The sequence below is a fragment of the Equus caballus genome, chromosome 5, assembly GCF_041296265.1.
Source record: "Equus caballus isolate H_3958 breed thoroughbred chromosome 5, TB-T2T, whole genome shotgun sequence".
Lineage (NCBI taxonomy): Eukaryota > Metazoa > Chordata > Mammalia > Perissodactyla > Equidae > Equus > Equus caballus.
This window is the reverse complement of record NC_091688.1, coordinates 41,371,889-41,393,824: the sequence shown is the minus strand read 5'-3', so window position 1 is coordinate 41,393,824 and position 21,936 is coordinate 41,371,889. Positions and strand designations below refer to the sequence as shown.

The window sequence follows — 21,936 nt, the reverse complement described above, 5'->3', positions numbered from 1 at the left end:
AAAAGGGAAATGAAAAAATAACCTGAGGCTAACTTTATTAAAGTCAGGGAATATCAGAAGGGAGCTGGGATGGAGGATAGTCAGATGGAGATTAGATCAGTTGGCTAGAAATTATTTAGGAGAAGTTCCCTAAAGTAGACGAGGAAGGGTAATGAAGGGGTTGAGTGGAAAGAGTGGAGAGTTCACTTCTTCCTCCATGAACACTTTCGCAGGTCAGTGATTCATTCAACAAGCATTTACTGAATGTCCACTATGTATCCAGCATTGAGCCAGGCGCACAGCTCCTATTCTTCAGAACTTCACAGTCTAATGAGAGAGAAAGAACTGTAACCAAATAGTGGCAGTCTATGGTAAAAGCTGTCATAAACAGTAGTGCCCTGGGCGCTGTAAGAAAGCTCTAGACTAGATCGTAGCTGGGGAGAGGAGAGTTGGAAAGGCGTTTTTAGGTTTCCTAGAGGAGATGACATCTGAACCAACTGCTGGAAAGTGAATTGGAGGAGAATAATACCACGCAGAGAAAATATATGCAAAGGACTGGAGACAAGACAGAACAAAGCATTTCAGCATGATTGGAGTCCTGGCTTTCAAGAGAGAGACTATCAGAAGAGAGACTGTTGAAACTAGGTCCAAATTTTGCAAGACCTTGTACGTCATTCTAAGGGGCTTAAATGTAATCCTATAGAAGATGGGGAAGTTTAAATGACAGTAAGCAAGTGATATAGTTACATTCAGATTTTAGGAAGGTAACTCTGGCAGACTATGGAAATAGAATTGACCTGGGAGAGTTTAGAGACCCTTTTAGAGGTTTCTGAAATAATCTAGGTGAAAAAATGCTGAGGGCTTGAAATAAGGCAGTGGCAATAAGAAACGGAGATGAGGGGTAACTTTGAGATATTTAGGAACTTACAGCACTTAACATCACATAGCACTATAGTTTACCTGTTCTGTCTGTTTGCAGGCACAGACAAGCAGTGGCTTTATGGCTAGGAGTTTTGTATTCATCTTTGTATCCTCAGCGTCCATTCAGTGACAGGCAGTCGGACATGGTGAAGGTTAGCACAATGAATTCGTAAGTGAAGTACTAACAGAAGCAGTATGGAGATCAGAAGGAAGGAATACGCCTAGGAGAGTGCCGAGAGGGAGAAAGTGGAAAGCAGAAAGTCCATGAGCGAGAGTGGGGAAGAATCTCAAAAAAGCTATTCCCCACCTTTTCCCTTGGTCCCCAATCCCTTGCCTTCCCGATTCTTACGAGCTACAACCAGCGTCCGGTTTTCCCGCCGTTCGCCGGCGGCTCCACCTCCCTGGCGCTCAGTGGATAAAAGCCCATCAACTCTAGGCCACGCCCTCTCCATGGCTCTGGCTGTTTCCCCTCCTTCTTCTATACTTGGAGAACGTCCCGTATTTGCTAAGCCACGCCCACCTCAGAGTCCTTCCAGGATACAGGCTTTGTTGGCCCTGCCCGCTCCCGGGATGGCTTTCGGACGGCCACGCCCCCGCCGGTCCTACCCAGCCTTCCCGCGGCCCTCGCCAGGGGGCGCAGCGCAAGCCGCCCGCTGCCCGCCGGAGTGTCTGTCGCACACACCCCCTCCGCCCCGCGCGCAGGCAGTTCCCAGCCGACTACGTCTCCGCTCTGAGCCCGAGGGGCTGCGCCGGCTCCGGCTCCGGGAGGGGTCGGGGGTCCCAGATGGCCGTGGTAGGGTCTGGGAGGCCAAGCGTGTAAGCTGGCGGGCGTCATGGAGGCGGAGCAAAGGCCGACCTCCCCGGCCGGCGACGGGGCGACCCCTGGGCTGGAAGCGGCGCCTCCTGCTGCACCGGCGTCTGCGACCGCGGCCTCGGGTCCGACCCCTGGGTCTGGGTCCGGGCCCGAGCCCAAGAGGAGGCAGCTCGGGACGCTGCTCCAGCCCACGGTCAACAAGTTCTCCCTTCGCGTGTTCGGCAGCCACAAAGCAGTGGAAATCGAGCAGGAGAGGGTCAAGTCAGCAGGGGCCTGGATCATCCACCCCTACAGCGACTTCCGGTACTGGGGGCCCGGCAGAGAGGGCGGGGGACACAGATCCCACCTTCACGGGCAGCCACACGGGGGCTGGGTCCGCCGCCCCACCCTCCGCGGTCACTTCATTTCCGGCCCAGGGGTCCCTGGGTGGGGCGAGAAAGGCATTTCCCCCAACCTAGCCTGGGAATTCTTGGGCGAGGGATCCCCAGCCAGAGGCCCTCGGTGACTTCACAGGCTGGGGCTACCAGAAAGGACAAGCAGAGATCTGGATTTCCCGTTTCAGGAACCCGGCATCCCCCCATGGAACACAGGGACTACTGGAATTAGGAACCCCTGCCTTCTCCAGTCCTGCTTGCTGGGGATCTGGGAAATTATGTCATATTCCAAGGCTCGGAGTCAGCCTGAGGGGAAAACCGAGCCCCGCTATTTCCCCCCACCCCATCCCCCCCCCCCCCCCCAGGACCTGCCTGGTTCAGCAGGGCAGGCTACCAGGAAAATTAGGGACGCTGGGAGGAGAGTGGGGGCGGGGGGCGGGTCTGGACAGTTCTGTCGCTGTCCACGGTGCTGAAGGCGGGATGCGGCGGGGCCGGGCCGAGACTCGGATTGAGGCAGCAACGCAGGGGCATGGCCACCGCCCAGGTGACTACCAGAGAGAAGGGACCGAGGGTGGGGGTGGGGCCATTTCATAGTCCCCATCAGGCTGTACCTCTATATCAAGGTCGCTAGGGGAGGAGAGCAGCCCTGTCCTTGGAGGAAATGAAGGACAGCTTTTGGATGAGGCAAGGATGTGTGTAAAACACCTAACCTGGGGAGAGAAATGAGCAGAAAGGATGAGGTGTGAATCAGGAGCCTGGAAACACAACTGGGAACCTAGACATCATTTTGAATCCACAGACATACAAACTCCCTAAACGTTCCTCTTTCTCTCATTGTTCCTTCCACTCCCCTCTTCTTTATTGCCTCATTCCCACCCCACCAATGCACCTTTTCTAGTGTCCTGTGGATCTCCCTCCCCTCCCCCGTTTCACCCTCAGATGTATCCCCTAGAAGCCTTGTATCCCCCTTATTATCGTGCTTTTTCTCCGTCCTCTCTATTGCATCACCAGCCAGGCTTGTGACTGCCTGTGAGTCAGGCTGTGAAGATGCTCTATGGCTAGGCAAACCCTCTTTCCCTCTCCTCTCCCAACTCACACTACAGGATTTCTCCAGTGGCCCAGGAGTGAGAGCAAGAGTGGGTCGAGGATTTGTTGTTGATTGAAAGCACACAGTCCCAGGGCCTTCCTGGAGGCCTGGACTTGGGGACCATCAAGCTTCTTTCAGTGGCTGAAAGGATTGACTTTGTAGTCAGAGTCAGAAGGGATTGGGTCCTGGAGTCCTAACCCAGCTGGGTCGTGGGTTGATGCTGCAATTAGATGTGTCCTGGAATTAAAACCATCATAGCTAATTAGGACCCTCAGATTGTCCAGTTATTTTCTCTGAATGAAGGCTTCACCTAGCTCCCTGCTGACCTCTTCTTTCCACAGCTTCCAGCACAGCAGTGCGACTTCCCCCTGCCCATGCCCTTGCCTGGTCTCAGCCAGAGTCCCAGTGGGCACAGGGAGGCTAGGGGAGGAAAAGAGTGTAGAACTTCAAGCCTTGCCTCAGAATCTCCTATGGAGCATCTCTGTATGTGCAGCCCTCTTTGAGGTGCTGTGCAGGGGATGGGGGTATCCTTGAAAAGCTTAGTTCAAATGGGAGGCAGGACAGACCACCCCCACCCTGGGACACAGATGAGCAGATCCCAGCAGAGAAGCAGGAACCATGGGTCCAACTGTGCTGACGAGGAGAGATGGGGTGGGGAAGGCTGGGGAGGGCCTGAAGTCCTAGACTAAGAATGGGCAGAGAGCTGGAGATGGGAGAAGCAGCAACCTCTTCAGAAATCTGGGGATAAAGGGTGGGTGAGTCATAACACCAATTAGAACTTGTACAGCACTGTCACATCCATTGTCTCAGTGGCTATTTTTTCAGCAACTCTGTGAGATTAGCACAGAGTACTTTATCTTTTTTTAACATTTAAAATATTTAATAATAGTGACATAGATCATACCATGTAAGAGAATTATGTATATATTTTATACATATTAAGAAGATACATATGTATATATAAAGTAGGGATAATTAGGATATATATTTACATGGTAGAGTCATATATAGTAGTATAGTATATAGCAGGCCATATATATATGAAAAAGTAATTATAAAGCAAACTCTCATGTAACAACTATCTAGGGTAAGAGAGACTACATTGCTGACACCCCAGAAACCTCCCCACAGCTCTCATATTCCTTTCCCAAACCCAGTACTCTAACTTTTCTGGAACTGATTTCCTGTTTCTGAACTCTGTACAAGTGGAATCATCCAGCATGTATCCTTTTGTTTCTTATTTCTTTTCTCAACATTAAATTTGTGAGATTCATCCATACTGCGGCATGTAGCTGAAGTTGGGGGATTTCTCAGTTGTATAGTATTCCAGGGCATGAATACATCACAGTGTATCTAACTACTGTGTTTATCTTATTTATCTACGTTTTTCTGCTGATGGACATTGGGCTTTCCAGATTTAATGCTGCTATTCCTGTATATATCTCCTGGAGCACATGTTTCCCATGAGTGTGTATATACCTAGGAAGGAGCTGCTGAGTTGCAGGGAATACAAATGTTTAACTTTACTAGATAATGCCAAACTATTTTCCCAAATAGTCTTCCCAATTTATACCTCCACCAGCTGCAAATGGTCATTCCATTATTCTGTATCCTTGCCCACTCTTGGCTGTGTCAGACTGCTGTTTAGAGGCTGGTGAAATATCATCGTGGTCTTATTCCCCATCCTATCCCCACCTTAGGTTTTACTGGGACCTGATCATGCTCCTGCTAATGGTGGGGAACCTCATTGTGCTGCCCGTGGGCATCACTTTCTTCAAGGAGGAAAACTCCCCTCCGTGGATCGTCTTCAACGTCCTCTCTGACACTTTCTTCCTGCTGGATCTGGTGCTCAACTTCCGCACAGGCATCGTGGTAGAGGAGGGCGCTGAGATCCTGCTGGCACCACGGGCCATCCGCACACGCTACCTGCGCACCTGGTTCCTGGTTGACCTCATTTCCTCTATCCCTGTGGACTACATCTTCCTGGTGGTAGAGCTGGAGCCACGATTGGATGCCGAGGTCTACAAAACAGCGCGGGCTCTGCGCATCGTGCGCTTCACCAAGATCCTCAGCCTGCTGCGGCTGCTCCGCCTCTCTCGCCTCATCCGCTACATACACCAGTGGGAGGAGGTGGGGCGGGGAGGTGGGCAGGGGGGCTCGCACACTCCTCCAAGACAGGGATATGGGTGGGGCTTCTGGTGACTTTAGGGGGGCGCAGATGGGTGAGGCTTCTGAGGGTGGGCTCTCTCCAGAGCTGTTTGGGGAGAAGCAGAGACGGAATAAGTGTTCAGGGAATAGGGTCCCAAGGTGAGAATGGTGGTGCAGGAGGCTGGGGCGCAGCTGCTGGACAAATACTTAGCTGGACTCTGGGAGAAGATGTGGGAAGGGAGTTAAGAATTGCGGGCGGTGGGAGAGACTGGAATTTCAACTGCAGGGCAGCAGAGTTTAGTGGTTCAGAGTGTGGGCTCTGCAATTTCATTGCCTGTGGTCAGATCCCAGTTTTACTATTGACTATATGAGACTTGGTTTCCTCTTCTATAAAGTGGAAATGGTGAATATACTTGGGTGATAAGGATTAAAGGAGTTAATACCTATAAAGCACTTAGAACAGCGCCTGGCTCACAGTATGTTCTCAGTAAATTACCTCTTGTTGTTATTATTGGAGAGGAAGAGGACTGCCGGCATTACTCCTTAAACACATGCCCTGGGGACGTTACACTCTGAAATGCCCTCTCTCCTCTTTTCCAGGCTGCATCTGGGCAATTTGTACAGTAGACCTTTTTGAGTTTCTACTGTGACACTTACTGTGTGATTCTGAGTACATGATCGTGTCAATTTTCCTATCTATGAGAGTAGAAACACAACCTACTTGTGTTAGCTATGTATGTGCGCTGTAAAGCTCTATACAAATGAATAAGAGCCACATTTAAAAAACTCATGGGGGCTGGGGCTAGAGAGAAGTTCAGAGAGAGCATCTGCAAGGTTGGGAATGGAGGAGGACCGGCAGGGAGGGGTTCCTGTCCACAGTAGCCCCTCCTCGGACTCCTCAGATCTTTCACATGACCTATGACCTGGCCAGTGCCGTGGTTCGCATCTTCAACCTCATCGGGATGATGCTGCTGCTATGTCACTGGGATGGCTGTCTGCAGTTCCTGGTCCCCATGCTGCAGGACTTCCCTCCCGACTGCTGGGTCTCCATCAACCACATGGTGGTGAGCACTCCCCACGGCTCTGCCTCTCCTGGGCCTTCCAAGGGCTCTTCTGACCGAGTAGCAGGGATGACCACAGCGGGCAGGAGGTGGGAGATGATGGAGAGATGATCAAGAGAGAAGACAGGAGTGAGGAGGTGGGGAGGTAAGAGGAGAGGGGAAAGAGACTCAGGAGAAGTGTTTGTGTGTTGGAGGCAGCAGGCTGGAAAGGAAAGCTAGGCAGAAACTGAGGCCCTCCGAGCTGCAAAAGAGGCCCCTTCTGCCTCAGGCTCCCCAGAAGCAAACTTAAGTGTCTTCCTGCGAGGCAAGTCTGAAGAAGAAGGGGGCAGGTAGAAGGACTGAAAGAGAGAGAGAAGGGGGCAGAAGGACATTGAGGCTCTGAGGGGCCTATGCCCAGCTCTGCAATACACTCTGCCCCCTAGAACCACTCGTGGGGCCGCCAGTATTCCCATGCCCTGTTCAAGGCCATGAGCCACATGCTCTGCATTGGCTACGGGCAGCAGGCACCTGTTGGCATGCCCGACGTCTGGCTCACCATGCTCAGCATGATCGTGGGCGCCACGTGCTACGCCATGTTCATCGGCCACGCCACCGCCCTCATCCAGTCACTGGACTCTTCCCGGCGTCAGTACCAGGAAAAGGTCAGCAGGGGCAGGAGAAGGAAGGGGTGGGCATGGAGGGAGCTGGAGGCTGGGTAGCTCAACTTGAGGCCCGTTCTGACACATGCCCCTGTTGGATCTCTGTGTCCTTTTTTGCCCCATGTCCATGTGTCCCGTGACCTTGTGTGTACTTCTCCTTGTTTGGACCTGTGCCCCTGTCCTTGGACCCCTCCTCTGCCCATTTCTGGGTTTTCCTGTGACTGTGCTCTGTGTCCTCCCTGTATCCACCGTTTTCCATGTGTCCCTCGGTGGCTGTGTGTATCCCCGTCTGTCTCCATGTTTCACCTCTCTGGGTTTGGCCCTTGTCTGTGATCTTCCTCCACATACACCCCACATGCTGTTCCTGCCCCACATCTGTCTCTGTGTCCCCTTGCCTGCTGGCCTTCGGCTGGCCCTCCAGTACAAGCAGGTGGAGCAGTACATGTCCTTCCACAAGCTGCCAGCTGACACCCGGCAGCGCATCCACGAGTACTATGAGCACCGCTACCAGGGCAAGATGTTTGATGAGGAGAGCATCCTGGGCGAGCTGAGCGAGCCGCTGCGGGAGGTGGGACTGGGCGGGGCCCTGGAGGGGGGCTCTTCAAGGACCTGGGCTTCTGGGATGCTGTGTAGGGTAGGGGCTATTGGTCAGCAGGTGCACCTATACAGAATGGGGCCTGCAGTGGGCCCCATGGGAGGCCAGGCCTTTGGGGGGCTTTTAGGGGCTAAGGTCTTTCTTGAAGCTCTTATGGGGGTGAAGTATACATGGGGAGGGGCTGCAGGGTTCTCTATTTGAGGGGGATGGTCCTGCAAGGGCTCATGGGAGAGCTCTGAGGTCAGGAGCTTAGGGATGGTCCCAGGCCCACTGGAGCATCCCCATCCTTTGGCAGATCATGACCCCAAGGGTGGGGCCTCTGGAGACAGATGAGCTCAATGGGGGCACCTCGGGGCAGGGGGCACAGCCTGCCTAACAGGCCCCTCCCCTGCCCAGGAGATCATTAACTTCACCTGCCGGGGCTTGGTGGCCCACATGCCGCTGTTTGCCCACGCCGACCCCAGCTTCGTCACGGCAGTGCTCACCAAGCTGCGCTTTGAGGTCTTCCAGCCAGGGGACCTGGTGGTGCGTGAGGGCTCCGTGGGCAGGAAGATGTACTTCATCCAGCATGGGCTGCTCAGTGTGCTGGCACGTGGCGCCCGGGACACCCGCCTCACTGACGGATCCTACTTTGGGGGTCAGCAGGCCTCAGGGCGGGTGGGGGGACTGGAGCAGAGGACAGAGGGCGACTGCTCCCCTGGATCAGGGTCCCTGCCTGGCTGTGCTGCAGAATCACAGAGTTCCAGCCCCTCCCCAGGCCTGCTTAATCAGAATCTCTGGGCCTGGGGCCTGGAGCTCCGTATTTATAAAAAGCTCCTTAAGGGATTCTAATGTACAGCCAGGTTGAAAATTTCTGGGCTAGTGGGCATTTTAGAACCCTTAAGCAGTGAAATCTGAGGATCCTACGAGATGAGGGAAAGATAGGAATAAAGCAGTGCTGTTCCAGGGGCTTGAGCTTGGTGGCTCCCTGGTGGGACCCAGCTTGTGGCAGTGGGGGCAGTTCTGCCAGCTGCTGCCCCAAGTGACTTGAGGCTCATATAATCTCTCAGTCCCCAAACCTCTGGCCCCCTCCAGCATCCCTATTGTGTTGCCCTTTGCCCTTTGGCATTACTTTTCTCTTGGGTTGCCCTTGGCATTCATTCAAAAGGGTGAGAGTTGAGAGTACATGCCCCAAGCCTACCCCTTGGGACAGAGCAGTGGAGGTGGGTGGGAATTAAAGTGCAGTAGGAGTGTGCGGCCAGCAAAACCTCCTGTTTGTCAGCTTCAGTATGGAGAGAGTGAGAAGGATGGTAATTGTGCGGGTCTGGAGAGGGACAATGCTTGGAGCATTTAAGGAGCCTGGGGTGGGTTGGTAGTCACTAATTTCCCCGTCTGGGGGGAGCCTGAGGAAGCTGGGTCAGCTGCCACAGGCCCAGTGAGAGGGAGCTCTGGGAACAGTGGTTCTGAAGGTCTCCTCCCAACTTGGGCAGAGATCTGTCTGCTGACTCGGGGCCGGCGCACGGCCAGCGTGCGGGCCGACACCTACTGCCGCCTCTACTCGCTCAGTGTGGACCATTTCAACGCGGTGCTCGAGGAGTTCCCCATGATGCGCCGCGCCTTCGAGACTGTGGCCATGGATCGGCTGCGCCGCATTGGTGAGGCCTGTCCACCCTGTCTGCTCTGGGTCCAGGCTGTGCCCTCACCCTATCTCCAGGGCAGGAAGCCCCCAGCGTCCCAGGGCCGAGGCTCTAGTACCTCAGCATCACACCCTAGTCCACCCCAGTCCCAGCAAATACCCCCAAAAGGCCTTTCAACACTGCGGCTTGCTGTCCTCATCACTCAGTATCTCCTTCCCCTGGAGGTATCGCCCCGAGTCCCCATGCCCTGAGTCCTTCCTCCCTGAGTACCAGTCCATGACCCTCACCATCTCTGATACATACTCTCATCCCCAGACCCTCCTCCTCCAACCCCCATCTCCCAATCTCCATCCCCCAACCCCATCTCCATACTCTTGACTCCCATCCTCTACCCTCATCCCACCGCCATCCCTTCACTCCATCTTGTTCCCCTCACACTCTTTGATGTCCAACCTTCATGTTGGATTTCTTCCCTATGCTTAACTCCTCCCTCCTGGGAAAATTTCTAGGCAAGAAGAATTCCATACTACAGCGGAAGCGCTCTGAGCCGAGTCCTGGCAGCAGTGGGGGCATCATGGAGCAGCACTTGGTGCAACACGACAGGGACATGGCTCGGGGTGTTCGTGGCCTGGCCCCAGGCACAGGAGCTCGGCTCAGCGGAAAGCCAGTGCTGTGGGAGCCACTGGTGCACGCGCCCCTGCAGGCAGCTGCCGTGACGTCCAATGTGGCCATTGCCCTGACTCACCAGCGGAGCCCTCTGCCCCTCTCCCCCGACTCTCCAGCCACCTTCCTTGCTCGCTCTGCTCGACGCTCAGCAGGCTCCCCAGCCTCCCCTCTGGTGCCTGTCCGAGCTGGCCCTCTGCTGGCCCGGGGGCCATGGGCATCCACCTCCCGCCTGCCAGCCCCACCTGCTCGAACCCTCCACGCCAGCCTATCCCGGGCTGGGCGCTCCCAGGTGTCCCTGCTGGGGCCCCCCCCAGGAGGAGGTGGAAGGCGACTAGGACCTCGGGGCCGCCCACTCTCAGCCTCCCAACCCTCTCTGCCTCAGCGGGCAGCAGGTGATGGCTCTCCGGGGCGGAAGGGCTCAGGAAGTGAACGCCTGCCCCCCTCAGGGCTCTTGGCCAAGCCTCCAGGGACAGCCCAGCCCCCCAGGCCACCGGTGCCTGAGCCAGTCACCCCCCGGGGCCCCCAGCTCTCTGCCAACATGTGAAACCCTTGGGTGCAGTAGTGTGTGCCCGAGGGCAGGTGCCTCTTGGGGAAGGCTGAGGGGACCTGAAACAATGCCCTATGGGATATTTCCCCTTACTACTATGAAGATGGTCTCTGTCCTCAGCTCAGGCACCCTGCAGCCTGTTTGACATCCTCCTAATCCATTCACCCATCCATCAAATGTACTGAGCGCCTACTGTGTTCAAGGCACTGTGCTGAGTGCTGTATGTCTCCACTGCCAAGTAGAAGTGACTCCAAGCCCTTTGACAAGGGTATTCCCTCAGCCATGGTCCTGCCAGGTGCAGGCCTGGACCCGTGATCCCACTTTACTAAGCACAAGTACTTGCCACCACCATCACTGCCAAGTAACTAGATGTCTCTGTTTCCCTGCCCATGACCCTGCAGGTTCTGCCTGGCACGGTTATCTTTCTGTCCCCCTAGCATAGCTGGGCACTGCCAATTACTTGTGCCCCCATTACTGTCAACAAATGTCATAAGTCCTCAGTATGGGCATCACCTTCACTGCCATGTATGGACCCTCCCTGTCTATACCACCAGAGTGGAACACACATCTCCTGCCAAGTTCCCTGCGCTCTTTGTCTCTGTGGGAGAACTGTCTTTTTGTAAACTGGGAGCCACCTACTCCCTGTGCCCCTGCCCCAGTGGTGTCCCCCTTGAAGCTAAGGGATAGTTGGCACCTCCTTATTTAGTGTGCCAGCCTAGATCCCCCCCGGTGGGGAGCTGGTGGCTGAATCCTTAGATGGCTTTTTTTCTTTCCTTCCTCCCTTCCTCCTTATTTATTTATTCTTAATTGTTCAATCATTTAATAATTGTATTTATGTATTCATTTGCTAATTTAATTTATTATCCATTCATCTTATTCACTCATTCCTTTATTCATCCCTCCCCTCCCCTCCTGGTAAGGAGATAGGAAGGCACAGGGCCCCACCATGCCAGCTCTTGTGGTCCTTGCCCATTTCCATTGGCAGCAGTATTGGAATCCTCTCCCTATCTGGGTAGGGGTAGGACGGGCCCCCCAAGAGGGGGAACAGGACTGTTTTTACTTTTAGGGTTTTTTTTCCCTACTGAGTTTGCTGGTGGTTCAGGAGGGCCCGAGCTATCCAAGCCTGGGGAAAGGCAGGCCAGCCAGCACCTCTGCCTTCTCAGGGACAAGAGAAATCCCTTACCACACCTCTGTCCCCACACCTACTCCACAGCATCAGAGAACATGGGGCTGGGATCCTAAATCTCCTTTTCTCCTGGGTGAGGAGTTCTGGGGTTCTGGGTGTGTGGGAGAAGTTTTATAATTGCTTCCAAACAGCTGGGTTTAAAAAGAAAAGAGAGACACTCATTTGGCTCCTGGTGTGTGTGTGGAACAAAGTGGGCACGAAGGAATTTCTGGGTGCAGGGGGAGGGAGCAGGGTGTCCAACCCAGCGAGGCATGAGGTGGGCATGACGGCAACCGGGGAGTGGCCTGCAGGCCCAGCAGAGGCTGTAAAGATAGTGACAAGATGAGTCCCCCACTCTCGGCGCTCCCAGCGTACATCTACCCTGGCTTTCCCAAAAGGGGGGTGCTTTGATGTCACTGTTAGTCACAACGAAGGAAGAGGTGGCACTCCTTGGGAGATGCGCAGTTTAGCATGAGGGCCACGTATGAGAACGTCAGACTGCCTGGAAATGGGATATTTTTAAAGTAGTGATTTTGTGGGGACTGTGGACAGGATCACTCCATTCCCCTCTCCCCCCTCCCGCCAGGCGTGGGAAGCCTGGGGGAATAGAATTAACCAGTTTAGCTGAGATTAAAGGCTCAGAGCATCTTAGGGCTCAGCTGAGAGCATTGGGTGCAGGGAATCTACAGTTGGTGCAGCTGGATGGCCAGTGCTTAATTGGACACAGACTTTCAGGGCCTGTGTGAAATGAAGAGGGGGAAGGGGCACCCTGGAATGGGGTTAGATGGCAGATGTGGCCTTGGGTAGGGAGAATTGGGGGTAGACAAGACTTAGATATGGGGCTGTAGGAGGGGTGTGAGGTGGAGGGCGTGGGTAGAAGGGATGGGATCCAGGGCTGGCTGGGTCAGAGGGGGAGGGGCATCTCAGGATATGCTCAGCACCCGCATGATGTTGGTATAGCCAGAGCCAGGCCGCCAGCCTGTCACCACAATCACCAGGTCCCCGACATGGAGGAAACCACGGAGTTTTCCTGGGATGGTAGGGGGAGAGGATGACAATCAGCCATTGAGAGACCCAGGCCAGCCCTGTAACAAGAACCAGCCACCACCCTCCATCTCCTTAAGGCCATTCTGTAGGGAATAAGGGGCCTGAGGCAAACCATACAAGGTGTCCCACAGGTGGCACCACAGGGAATGTGACCACGGCAGTATATTAGAGCAGCAGATTTGTCTGTGGGGTGGCATGGGGTGTGTTCCTAAGTAGCAAGTCTGTCCGCCTGTGTTGCTATCAGATAGGAAGGGGTGGGGTACAGTCATAGCCAGTTGTAAATTAAATTTTAGTTCCAGCTTCAGGGGACTGGGTCCCCCTTTCTCCTCTCACCTCTTGCTCCTTATGTCACACCAGGCTCTAACCACCTGGTGTAGACAGCAGGTGGGCTGACTTCTTAGGGATGACCCTGACCTCTCTCTGCCCTCCTCCCTCAGCATCCCCCACCCCCCACCCCACCCCACCCCCCCCTCCCCGCCCCTAGAGGCCAAAATATCTCTGAGTCTTAGTGAATCTCACAGAGAAAATCTAGGACGAGAGGAGAGACGCAAGGCCCTTTTGAGGGGTGTGGGAAGTGGGATTGAGGGAGTTATGATACAAATCCAGGGGCGGGTTGGGAGGAAGTCTAGGTGGCTCACCACTTTCAATGCCAAATTGGACTCGGCGATCCACATCGTCTGCCCAGATGGCCTCTGGAGGTTCATGGTAGAGCAAGGGGAAGACTCCTCGGCATAGGTGGGCCTGGCGGGCAACCTGAGCGGAGCGGGTGACAGCAATGACTGCTGCCCGAGGTCGGTACCGAGACAGAAGCTGGGCTGAGCTGAAGGAGACACAGAAAGTCAGCCCAGAACAGAGAAAAGACTGTTGAACCAAGAAACAAGAGTTTGGGTTCTGGTTCAAGTGTCACCCACAAGCTGTGTGACCCTGGGTAAATCATCATCTTTTTCTGGGCCTTGGTTTCCTCACCTGTAAAATGGGTGTAAGAATGCCTGCCTTCTTACCACCCAGGAAGATATGAGATCATAAAGGATACATCAAATGAGATAATAAGAAACCTCCTTGAGAAACACAAAACCCTTCTGAGAATGTACCTTTACATAGTACTCAACTTACAAATGTCTCCTGTTAATCCTCACAGCCCCCTGAGGAAACTCAGGAGGCTTACAGAGCTGGGCTGACTTAGCTAAGGGGTCATATCTAAGTTTCAGAGCAAAGACTTGAACTCAGACCTTCTGGGACCTTCGGCAGCACCTCAGCATTGTAAGGCTTTGTGGGCTAAACGCAGAGGACTTGCCTCTGAGCCTTAAGAGCCCAAATGGCCTGGAAGCCAAAGCACGCAGTGATGCCGCCTTCTCCTTCCAACCCCCTAGAGCTCACCGGCACAATTCCTAGTGTGCTCTAAGACACGCCTCTCCTGGCCTCCAGCTCTCATAGCTACCTCTTCTCTCGTGCTAGAATGATACTCTTCATCGCTTATGACGAGACAAAACCCAAGCCTGTGGCCCATCCCAGCCTGCCCCTGACCCAAAGCCTTGTCTTAGTGTTCCCAGTATCCCCCTCACCGGCCAGTTGTGGTCAGGACAATGATGGCAGCAGCACAGCACTTGAAAGCAGCCTCCACAGCGCCGATGGCGACTACCTCAGTGGGATCACGGCTCAGGGGTGCTGCCCGGCGCAGCTCCTCAAACAGCTGCCGGTGGTACACTGCAGCCTCTGCCTCCCGGGCAATCTGCAGGCACCAGGAGGTCAGGCTGGGCAGGGACCTTGGCATCTGGAAGGGGTTTGGTTTTCCGACCCAAATGCCTTGCATTCTGAGCTCCTACCGCATGCTGCATCTTTACGGCCTCCACAGGAAAGTTGCCCTTGGCAGTTTCCCCCGACAGCATGATGCAGTCAGCCCCATCCAGCACAGCATTGGCCACATCACTGGTCTCTGCCCGAGTTGGCCGGGACTTCGTGATCATGCTCTCCAGCATCTGGGGAACATCTGGATGTCAGAGCTGTAGGAGTCACACTCTGACAAGCTACTTCTCTGACATCCACACTCTCAGAGTGCCCTGAAAGCCAGAGTCACCGTCACAAACTGTGTGATCCTGGCTGTTCAGTTTCCTCATCTGAAAATGGGGGTCACGGTATTTCTTCCCAACTTTGTTGTTTGAGGACCAAACGCTGGACAGCAAGCCTGCTATAGGCCTATGGTGGGGTATTCACCCTCAGGCGTCCCACAGAGGGCCCCAGCCCTGAGGGCTCACTCCAGACCTGTGTAGCACAGACAACAGGCTTGCCCGCCAAGTTGCAACGTCCGATTATCATCTTCTGAGCCAGGAAAACCTTCTCAGCTGGGATCTCGATGCCCAGGTCACCCCGTGCCACCATGATGCCGTCGCTCACCTCCAGGATTTCATCAAACCTGGGCGGTTGGGGGAGTCAGGGCTGGGGAAGAGCCAGAAGATGACAGGAAGAGGTAGGCGGAAGAAGAGGAGGAGCAGTGGGGATGGCTTAGGGCTTGATAGGGACAAAGACTGGGACTCACTTCTTCACTCCTTCGTGGTTCTCGATTTTGCTAATGATCTTGATGCCCTGTCCTTTTGGCCCCAGAGCAGCCCGGACGGCAACCACGTCGCTAGCTTTCCGCATAAAGGAGGCAAAGACGATGTCCACGCCATGCTCCACCCCAAAGCGCAGGTCTTGGACATCTTGCTCGGACAGCCCAGGCAGGTCTACCTGGATGCCTGGCAAGTTCACGCCCTTCCGGCTGCCCAGAAGGCCACCACTCTCCACTTCAGTCTCCAGCCCCTTTGGGCCTGCGGGCATAGAAAGAGCCAGCCTAGGTCACGGGTGAGGCCTGGGGCATAATCGTGATAGAAGGAGCATGGGGCTTGGACCCTCAAGAGATCAGGAACCATGTCCTATTCGTCTCTTCACCCTTGGCCCGTGGTCTGCACCAAATAGCACTGGGTGGACATCTGTGGAAGAAACAACTAACCTGCCAGTCCAGCCCCAACTCAGGGTGAGCCTAGGAGTTGGGATGCTGGGGCTCTGGGGACCGAGATGGGTGGGGAAGGATGCTGGCCAGGGGAAGGTGTGGTGGATCTACAGGACAAGCGTGTGAGCCCAAGGGAAGAAAGTGCATTCAAGTTTTGTGCATGGCTAGGGTGGGAGGCGTATCCGCACCAATTTTCTTGACCCGTAGGGAGATGAGCCCGTCGTCAATGTAGATGTGGCTCCCCAGTGGCATGACCCGGACGATATTGGGGTAGTCCACCCACACGGTGTTCGCGTTCCCCTGAATCTGGAATGCTGGGTCCACGGTCACCAGCACCTGGGAGCCCTTCACCAGCTCCACTTTTGATTCCAGGCCCTAGGGGCAGAGCCAGAGGAGTCTTGAGTTCTGCCCCATGCTATCCTGGGTCAGCCTTTCCCCACACTCCCCGCACGGGCAATTGTCTCCGTGCTCTATCACCCCCTTCCTGATCCCCCAAGTGTGGCCCGGCCCGGCCTGCCTCTCACCCCCTGCAGGATCCCAGTGCGTATCTCTGGTCCCCTGGTGTCCAGAGCGATGGCCACGGGTCGGTAGCTGAGCGGAGAAGTTGCAAAGCTCTCTGCTGCCTTTCGGACATTGGCGATGGACTCAGCGTGGTACTGGGGGCAGGAACCCGAACAGGGATTTCAGGTGAAGTTGGCCAGGACCCTGGGGCATCCTCTAGCCCCGCCTGCCTCCCCTTGGCCCTGCCCCAACCTCATGGGAACCGTGAGAGAAGTTGAATCGCGCAATGTTCATCCCAGCCTTAATCATCTCCTTGATGAGCTCCACGGAGCGAGATGCTGGCCCTGAAAACACAGATCCCGCTCAGACAACTTTCTCCCCTACCCTGAGAAAACCAAACCCATCACCACCCTCAGAGATGCCCCATGCCACAGAAGTCCTGTTACCTGACCTTTATTCCTGACACAGTCTCTGCTCACAGCTCAGAAACTCCGTTCTCCTCTCCAGCCAACACCTGCCTCCCTGGGGAGGCAACACTGTGGGGGTCTTGGAGGGGAGTGTCTTCAGCCAGGCCTGAGGTAACCTGGTTGGCAGTAAGTGCTGCAGTATAGGGGTAACCCGGAGGAGGTGTGGCAGGGGATGGGTGCCAAGTGACAGCATTTGGGGTACGGGCTTTAGAGCTGGCAGGTGTCATGCTGACTGAGGAGAGCTGAGTTCTCTCCCATCCCTGCTCTGCCGATAGGGCAGCTGTGTAACTGAGAGCCAGCTGGCCAGCCTCTCCAGTCCCTCCCTAAAGCCACTTCTTCCACTTGCGCGCTAGGTCTCCTTCTTACCCGCTCAGAGACAGAGTCAGCCATTCTCCAGTCCTCCGTGTTATCAATGTTTTCCTTTTTATTCGATCGTTCTCATCAATATGTCAACCTGCTGTTATTTCTTTCATCATAAAAAAATTCTCTTAATCCCAGTTCCCCCTCCAGCTGCAGTCCTATTTCTTTGCTCTCCTTTGCAGCAAAACTCATTGCAAGAATTGTCTGTGCTTGCTGCCTCCAGTTCTGCCCCCTTCCCATTCTCCGTTGTGTCCACTCCAGTCAGACATTGGCCTCCGTCTCTCTACTGCATCTGTTCTTGTCAAGGTCACCAAGAACCTCAGTGTTGTTGCTAAATCTCATGGTCAGTTCTCAGTCCTCATCTTAGCAGGCCCCACGGCAGCATTGGACACACATCCTTGATGCACCTCATTACTCAGCCTCCGAGACGCCCCCCTCTCCCAGTTTACTCCTGTCTCGCTGGCTGTTCCTTCTCAGTCTCTCTTGCTCCTTCCTCCTCTTAACATTAGATGCCCCATTCTCTTCTCTGTCATCTTACCTTCACTCCCTTTGTGGTCTCAACCAGTCTCCTGGCTTTAAATACCATCTATGTGCTGACAGCTCCCAAATTTATATCTCCAGTTCAGACCTCTCTCCCAAACCCAGATCTGTGTGTCTGATTGCCTACTCTATATCATACTCAGATGTCTAGTATGCGTCTCAAACTCAGCGTGCCCCAAACTGAACTCCTGATCTGCTCCCTGCCCCAAATCTTTCCACCACATCTTTCCTGCTCAGATGATAATGCATCCTTCTAGTTCCTCATGCCAAAAACCTTGGAGTCATCCTTCACTCCTTTCTTGCCCTCACCCCCATCCATATCCAATCCATCAGGAAATCCTGTCAGCTCTACCTTCAAGATACATTCAGAATCCGATCACTTCTCACCGCCTCCACTGCCACCGCCTGGTCTGAGCCAGCAATACCGTAGGAGCAGCATCTGCTCTTGCCTCTACCCTCACCCCCAACCTATGTTCAATACGGCAGTCAGGGTGGTTCTGTTAAAACACACATAAGAGTGTGTCATTCCCCCTGCTCAAAACTCTGCAGTGGTTTCCCATTTTTCAGGCAGGAAAACTCAACTCAAATTCTAAAAATGGCCTACTAAGGCCTCCATGATCTTCCACCCTCCCCAATCTCTTCATTTCTGCAATTCTTGCCTTTGATGGCTTCTGGCCATTCCAGCCTCCTTGACATAGGGCTTTTGCACTAACCATTCCTTCTGCCCAGAACTCTCTTCCCTGGAGTTCTGCATGGCTTATTCTCTCATCCCCTTCAAGCCTTTGCTCATGTCTAATTTTCTGAATACTGGCTACCTTGACTCTCTATTTAGGACTACAACCTGCCTCCCACTCTCACATCCCTAATGCCCCTTACCATGATCTATTTTTCTTTTTTCCATAGTTCTCATCACTTTCTAACACACTAAATAACTTATTTATTTTTAATAATTTACTGTGTTTATCATTTATTGTCCCAGCCAGCTATATTGTCAGCTCCCCAAGCGTAAAGATCTTTGTTTATTTATGAATCTACTCCCAGGGCCCAAAACCTTGTCTACCAAGTGCTCAACAAATATCTGTTGAATGAATGACTCTGTCATATACGGAGGAGTCTCAAAAGAGACAAAAGATGGGGAAGCACCTTGAGAAGCACCAAGAGGCCCTGTGGTGCTCTGGGGAGGGGGGGGGGGGTAGAGGCTGCTTACCGATGGTGGCAATGATGCTGGTACTGCGTGCGGCCAAGGGCTCGGAGTCAATGTCCAGCAGGCAGAGGTGCTCCAGGAAGGTGTCTGCCATAGCAGCTGGCAGCTGCTGCCTCTGGAAGAAGGCGGTGCCCAGCTCCTGGGTCAGCTGGGCCACGCTGGCCCGCCGCAGGTACCCCGCTTGTCCTGCAATAGAAGGTGGCTGCCTGGACCCCTACCTCTCCTCCCCATCCTTTCATCTCAGCACACCCTCTAGTCCTTCCCTCGGCTCTTCAGGTTTGTTGAGTCCTTCCTAGGAGCTGGGCATTGTGCATACTTTATCTTACGTAGTCACAAGGATCCTATGAAGCAGGTCCTGTTAAATGTTCTATAATTATTCCCATTTTATAGATAAGGAAACAGAGGCTGAGCAAGATTAAATAAATTGCCCAAGATCATACGGCTTCTAAGTAGCAGAGATGGGATTCACATCCATGTCTGACAAACTCTAGTTTCAAGTTCTCAACCATTCAGCCATCTGATTTCTCACAATTCCCGAACTTCTTGCCCTTCAGCTGCTGACTTCCCTCAGCCTCAGCCCCTATTTCTAGTCCACAGTGGTCCCTCATTATTCAGGCCCAGAATCACCCAGTCTCCTCTCCTAAAGTCTCTGTTTTCTTCCTTCAAACCTCTGGCAATTGGCTGGACCTCCACCCTATCTCCTCTGAATTTCCCCATCCCCCTCAATGCTACTCCAGGTCCTGGGGTCCCTGTAGCTTGACCCAGGCCAGCCCAGAGGAACCCCACTTCCAGCCTCACCCTCCATGCCACTGCACGCCTGCCTGTCTCTGGGAGTCTGGTCCACACTGTCAGGCTGTCAGAGGCGTGAGGTCCACCTGGGCTGGGGATCAGTTCTGCGTACTGGTTAAAGTGTCACCAGTGTTTCCCCTGACACTGGAAGCCCTGTGCCTCAGGGGTCAGAGTCCAGGAACCACGGGAGTGCCCCATGGCTCCCATGCTGCAGGCTCCCCTCTGCTCCACCCCGTGGCCTCATGCTGCAGGCTCCCCTCTGCTCCACCCCGTGGCCTCATGCTGCAGGCTCCCCTCTGCTCCACCCCGTGGCCTCATGCTGCAGGCTCCCCTCTGCTCCGCCCCATGGCCCCATGCTGCAGGCTCCCCTCTGCCCTGTCTATAAGGGCTAGGAGAAGAGGCCCAGACCAGGGTCTACAACTTAACATGGGAGAACTCAGATGAACAGAGATCTTCCTCAAATGCCTCCTAGCCAGGAGCACATATTGATCATTTGTACCCCCCGCCCCCCAACTCCTGATTCCCACCCTATATCCCCTCTATGTTCAATGGCTTCTGTTGCCCCTTCTTACCTCCTGGAGCCCCAGTCAGAATGGACTTTGCTAAGTCCCTTTGGGACTTAGAGATCCGTGACCAAGACTGCTGGAGTCGTTTGCTCCCCTTGGTTGACATGCTTTCAAAGTGTGGGACTGGGGCTGTGGCGACTGTGGAGAGAGGGGGAGAGGATAACAAAACTGCTGGTCTTATCTAAGGGAGCCAGACAAAAGGAAAGGGGCACACCCAGTAGGCTGCTTCTGTCCCCACACAGAGGCCCTCCCCCAGACCTGCTGGCTCTCTGCCCCTGTCTGTTGGCATTTTTCCTCTCTCATCCATTTTTCCTGATAAATTTTCAATCCATTCACATTGTCTGGTCATCAACCTAAATAGAGATTTTTTTTGCCGGTGATGCAGCCCCTTTTTCTTTGTACTTTACTGAAGTTAGTCCTGGGTGAAGCGAGGAAGCAGGGCATTTAGGGGAGAGCCTGGAGCCTGAAGAAAGGGGATGGGGAGCACTTTGCCAGTGTGTGGGGATTCTCTGGAAGGACTGTGATAGCCTGACCATCATCATAACATTGGCTCCCATGCTCATTGACCGCTCTTCAATATTTATTGGGCACCTGCTGTGTGCCAGGTCCTGAGGATACAGTGGTGAGCAAAACAGATGGGACGTTTTCCCTTCTATGGAATTTACAGTGTGGTGGGGAGAGAGACTATAAACAAGTATCAAACAAATAAATCTATAACTACAAACTTTGTAAGTGCTATTAAGGAATCGATCAAGGAGCTGGAACAGAGAAGCCATTGGGAAGAATGGAAGGGAATATATTTTAGACGACGTGGTTGGGGAAGCCCTCTTTGAAGTGATCATATTTAAGTGGAGATTTCAAGGATGAAAAGGAACCAGTGGGGACAATTGGAAGCAAGGAGTTTTCCATGGGCTTGGAAATAATGCATGCCGAGGCTCTGAGGAAGAGAAAAGCCCAGTGGTAAGGAGAAGGAAAGCTGCCATGAGACCATGTGCCCGGAGTAGAGGGGCCTGGTCTGTGGAGAAATTGGAGACTGAAGTAGGGCCATGCAGGACAGTGGGTTTGCCCAGGGAAGTGACAGCCAACTGATGCTTTTGAGCCCTGTGGCTGGCGGTGGAGGGTGAGAGTAAGTGCAGGGAGACTGATGAGAGGTTTCAGGAGTAATCTGGGTGGGAGGTTGATGGACTAGCACAGTGGCAGTGGAGAGAGGGAGGCGGATTTGAGATGTATTTGGAGAAGAGCAGACAGAGTGGAAGGACAGAGAGAAGTGGGGAGACGGAGAGGGAAGCTTCCATCCCCTGAATGGGGATGGCACTGAGGAGTCTGGCTTGAGCAGTTGGGCAGATGGTGCTGCTGCTCAGTGAGACTAGGGAAGAAATAGGTTTGCAGGGGGGATGGGGGACATTCAAGGGTTCAGCGTTAGACAGGCTAAGTTTGAGATGCTAACTAATCATTAAAATCAATAGGCAGACAGTAGGACCTGTTCATCGAGCATTTACCATATGCTGGAGCAGCATTCAATGCCTCATGTGCAGCCTCTGCTTTATCACCACGACAACCTAGAAGGAAGTTTGGCCTAATAGCCTGTTTTACAGCTGAGGGAACTGAGGCCAGCAGGGTGTGTGGGCATCTTCTGTTGCCACTCCAGATCCTTTCTCTACCCTTCTCCAATCTGCTTTGGGGCCAGGAGGCTGAAGGCCTTGCCCCACAGCCTCTGTAGGGCTTGGCCAGTGGAGACGGGCACCAATAGGAGATGAGACGGAGGAGAGGAAGGCTGGGCATTTGCCTGCCCCCTCCCCCGTCAGGTTGCTGTAGGCCCCAGCTCCTGCCTGGGGGCCCTCTCCAGATTCTAGGAACCATTCTCT

General features: G+C 54.0%; 2 protein-coding genes across 3 annotated transcripts; one reads left to right on the top strand and one right to left on the bottom strand.

Annotated features, from left to right (window-relative positions):
* The first annotated feature begins 1,548 nt into the window (after positions 1-1,548).
* Positions 1,549-11,793, top strand: HCN3 (hyperpolarization activated cyclic nucleotide gated potassium channel 3). The gene is made up of 8 exons (XM_001498812.5): positions 1,549-2,017; positions 4,876-5,305; positions 6,226-6,387; positions 6,807-7,025; positions 7,444-7,590; positions 8,014-8,254; positions 9,087-9,251; positions 9,743-11,793. Exons 1-8 carry the CDS (start codon positions 1,734-1,736, stop codon positions 10,441-10,443), a joined length of 2,349 nt encoding a protein of 782 aa, XP_001498862.1. The 5' UTR covers positions 1,549-1,733; the 3' UTR covers positions 10,444-11,793.
* Positions 11,286-20,209, bottom strand: PKLR (pyruvate kinase L/R). Of its 2 annotated transcripts, none has more exons than XM_005610041.4 (11): positions 20,078-20,209; positions 18,720-18,902; positions 16,398-16,489; positions 16,169-16,300; positions 15,833-16,019; positions 15,192-15,462; positions 14,918-15,068; positions 14,482-14,634; positions 14,221-14,387; positions 13,297-13,478; positions 11,286-12,641 (listed from the first exon to the last, which is right to left on the bottom strand). In XM_005610041.4, the coding sequence occupies exons 1-11, from the start codon at positions 20,175-20,177 to the stop codon at positions 12,535-12,537; spliced, it is 1,725 nt and encodes a 574-aa protein (XP_005610098.1). In that variant the 5' UTR covers positions 20,178-20,209; the 3' UTR covers positions 11,286-12,534. The 2 variants fall into 2 exon arrangements, with proteins under 2 accessions (XP_005610098.1, XP_014595335.1); XM_014739849.3 differs by lacking the exon at positions 20,078-20,209 and adding an exon at positions 19,515-19,791.
* Between the last annotated feature and the right edge of the window lie 1,727 nt (positions 20,210-21,936).

Coding starts and splice junctions, on each gene's coding strand:
- HCN3 (XM_001498812.5), top strand. CDS start 1,734: ATGGAGGCGGAGCAAAGGCCGACCTCCCCGGCCGGCGACGGGGCGACC. Junction 5,306..6,225: donor ACATACACCAGTGGGAGGAG/GTGGGGCGGGGA, acceptor CGGACTCCTCAG/ATCTTTCACATGACCTATGA. Junction 9,252..9,742: donor GGATCGGCTGCGCCGCATTG/GTGAGGCCTGTC, acceptor GAAAATTTCTAG/GCAAGAAGAATTCCATACTA.
- PKLR (XM_005610041.4), bottom strand. CDS start 20,177: ATGTCAACCAAGGGGAGCAAACGACTCCAGCAGTCTTGGTCACGGATC. Junction 15,463..15,832: donor CCTACGGGTCAAGAAAATTG/GTGCGGATACGC, acceptor CTATGCCCGCAG/GCCCAAAGGGGCTGGAGACT. Junction 12,642..13,296: donor CCAATTTGGCATTGAAAGTG/GTGAGCCACCTA, acceptor CTACCATCCCAG/GAAAACTCCGTGGTTTCCTC.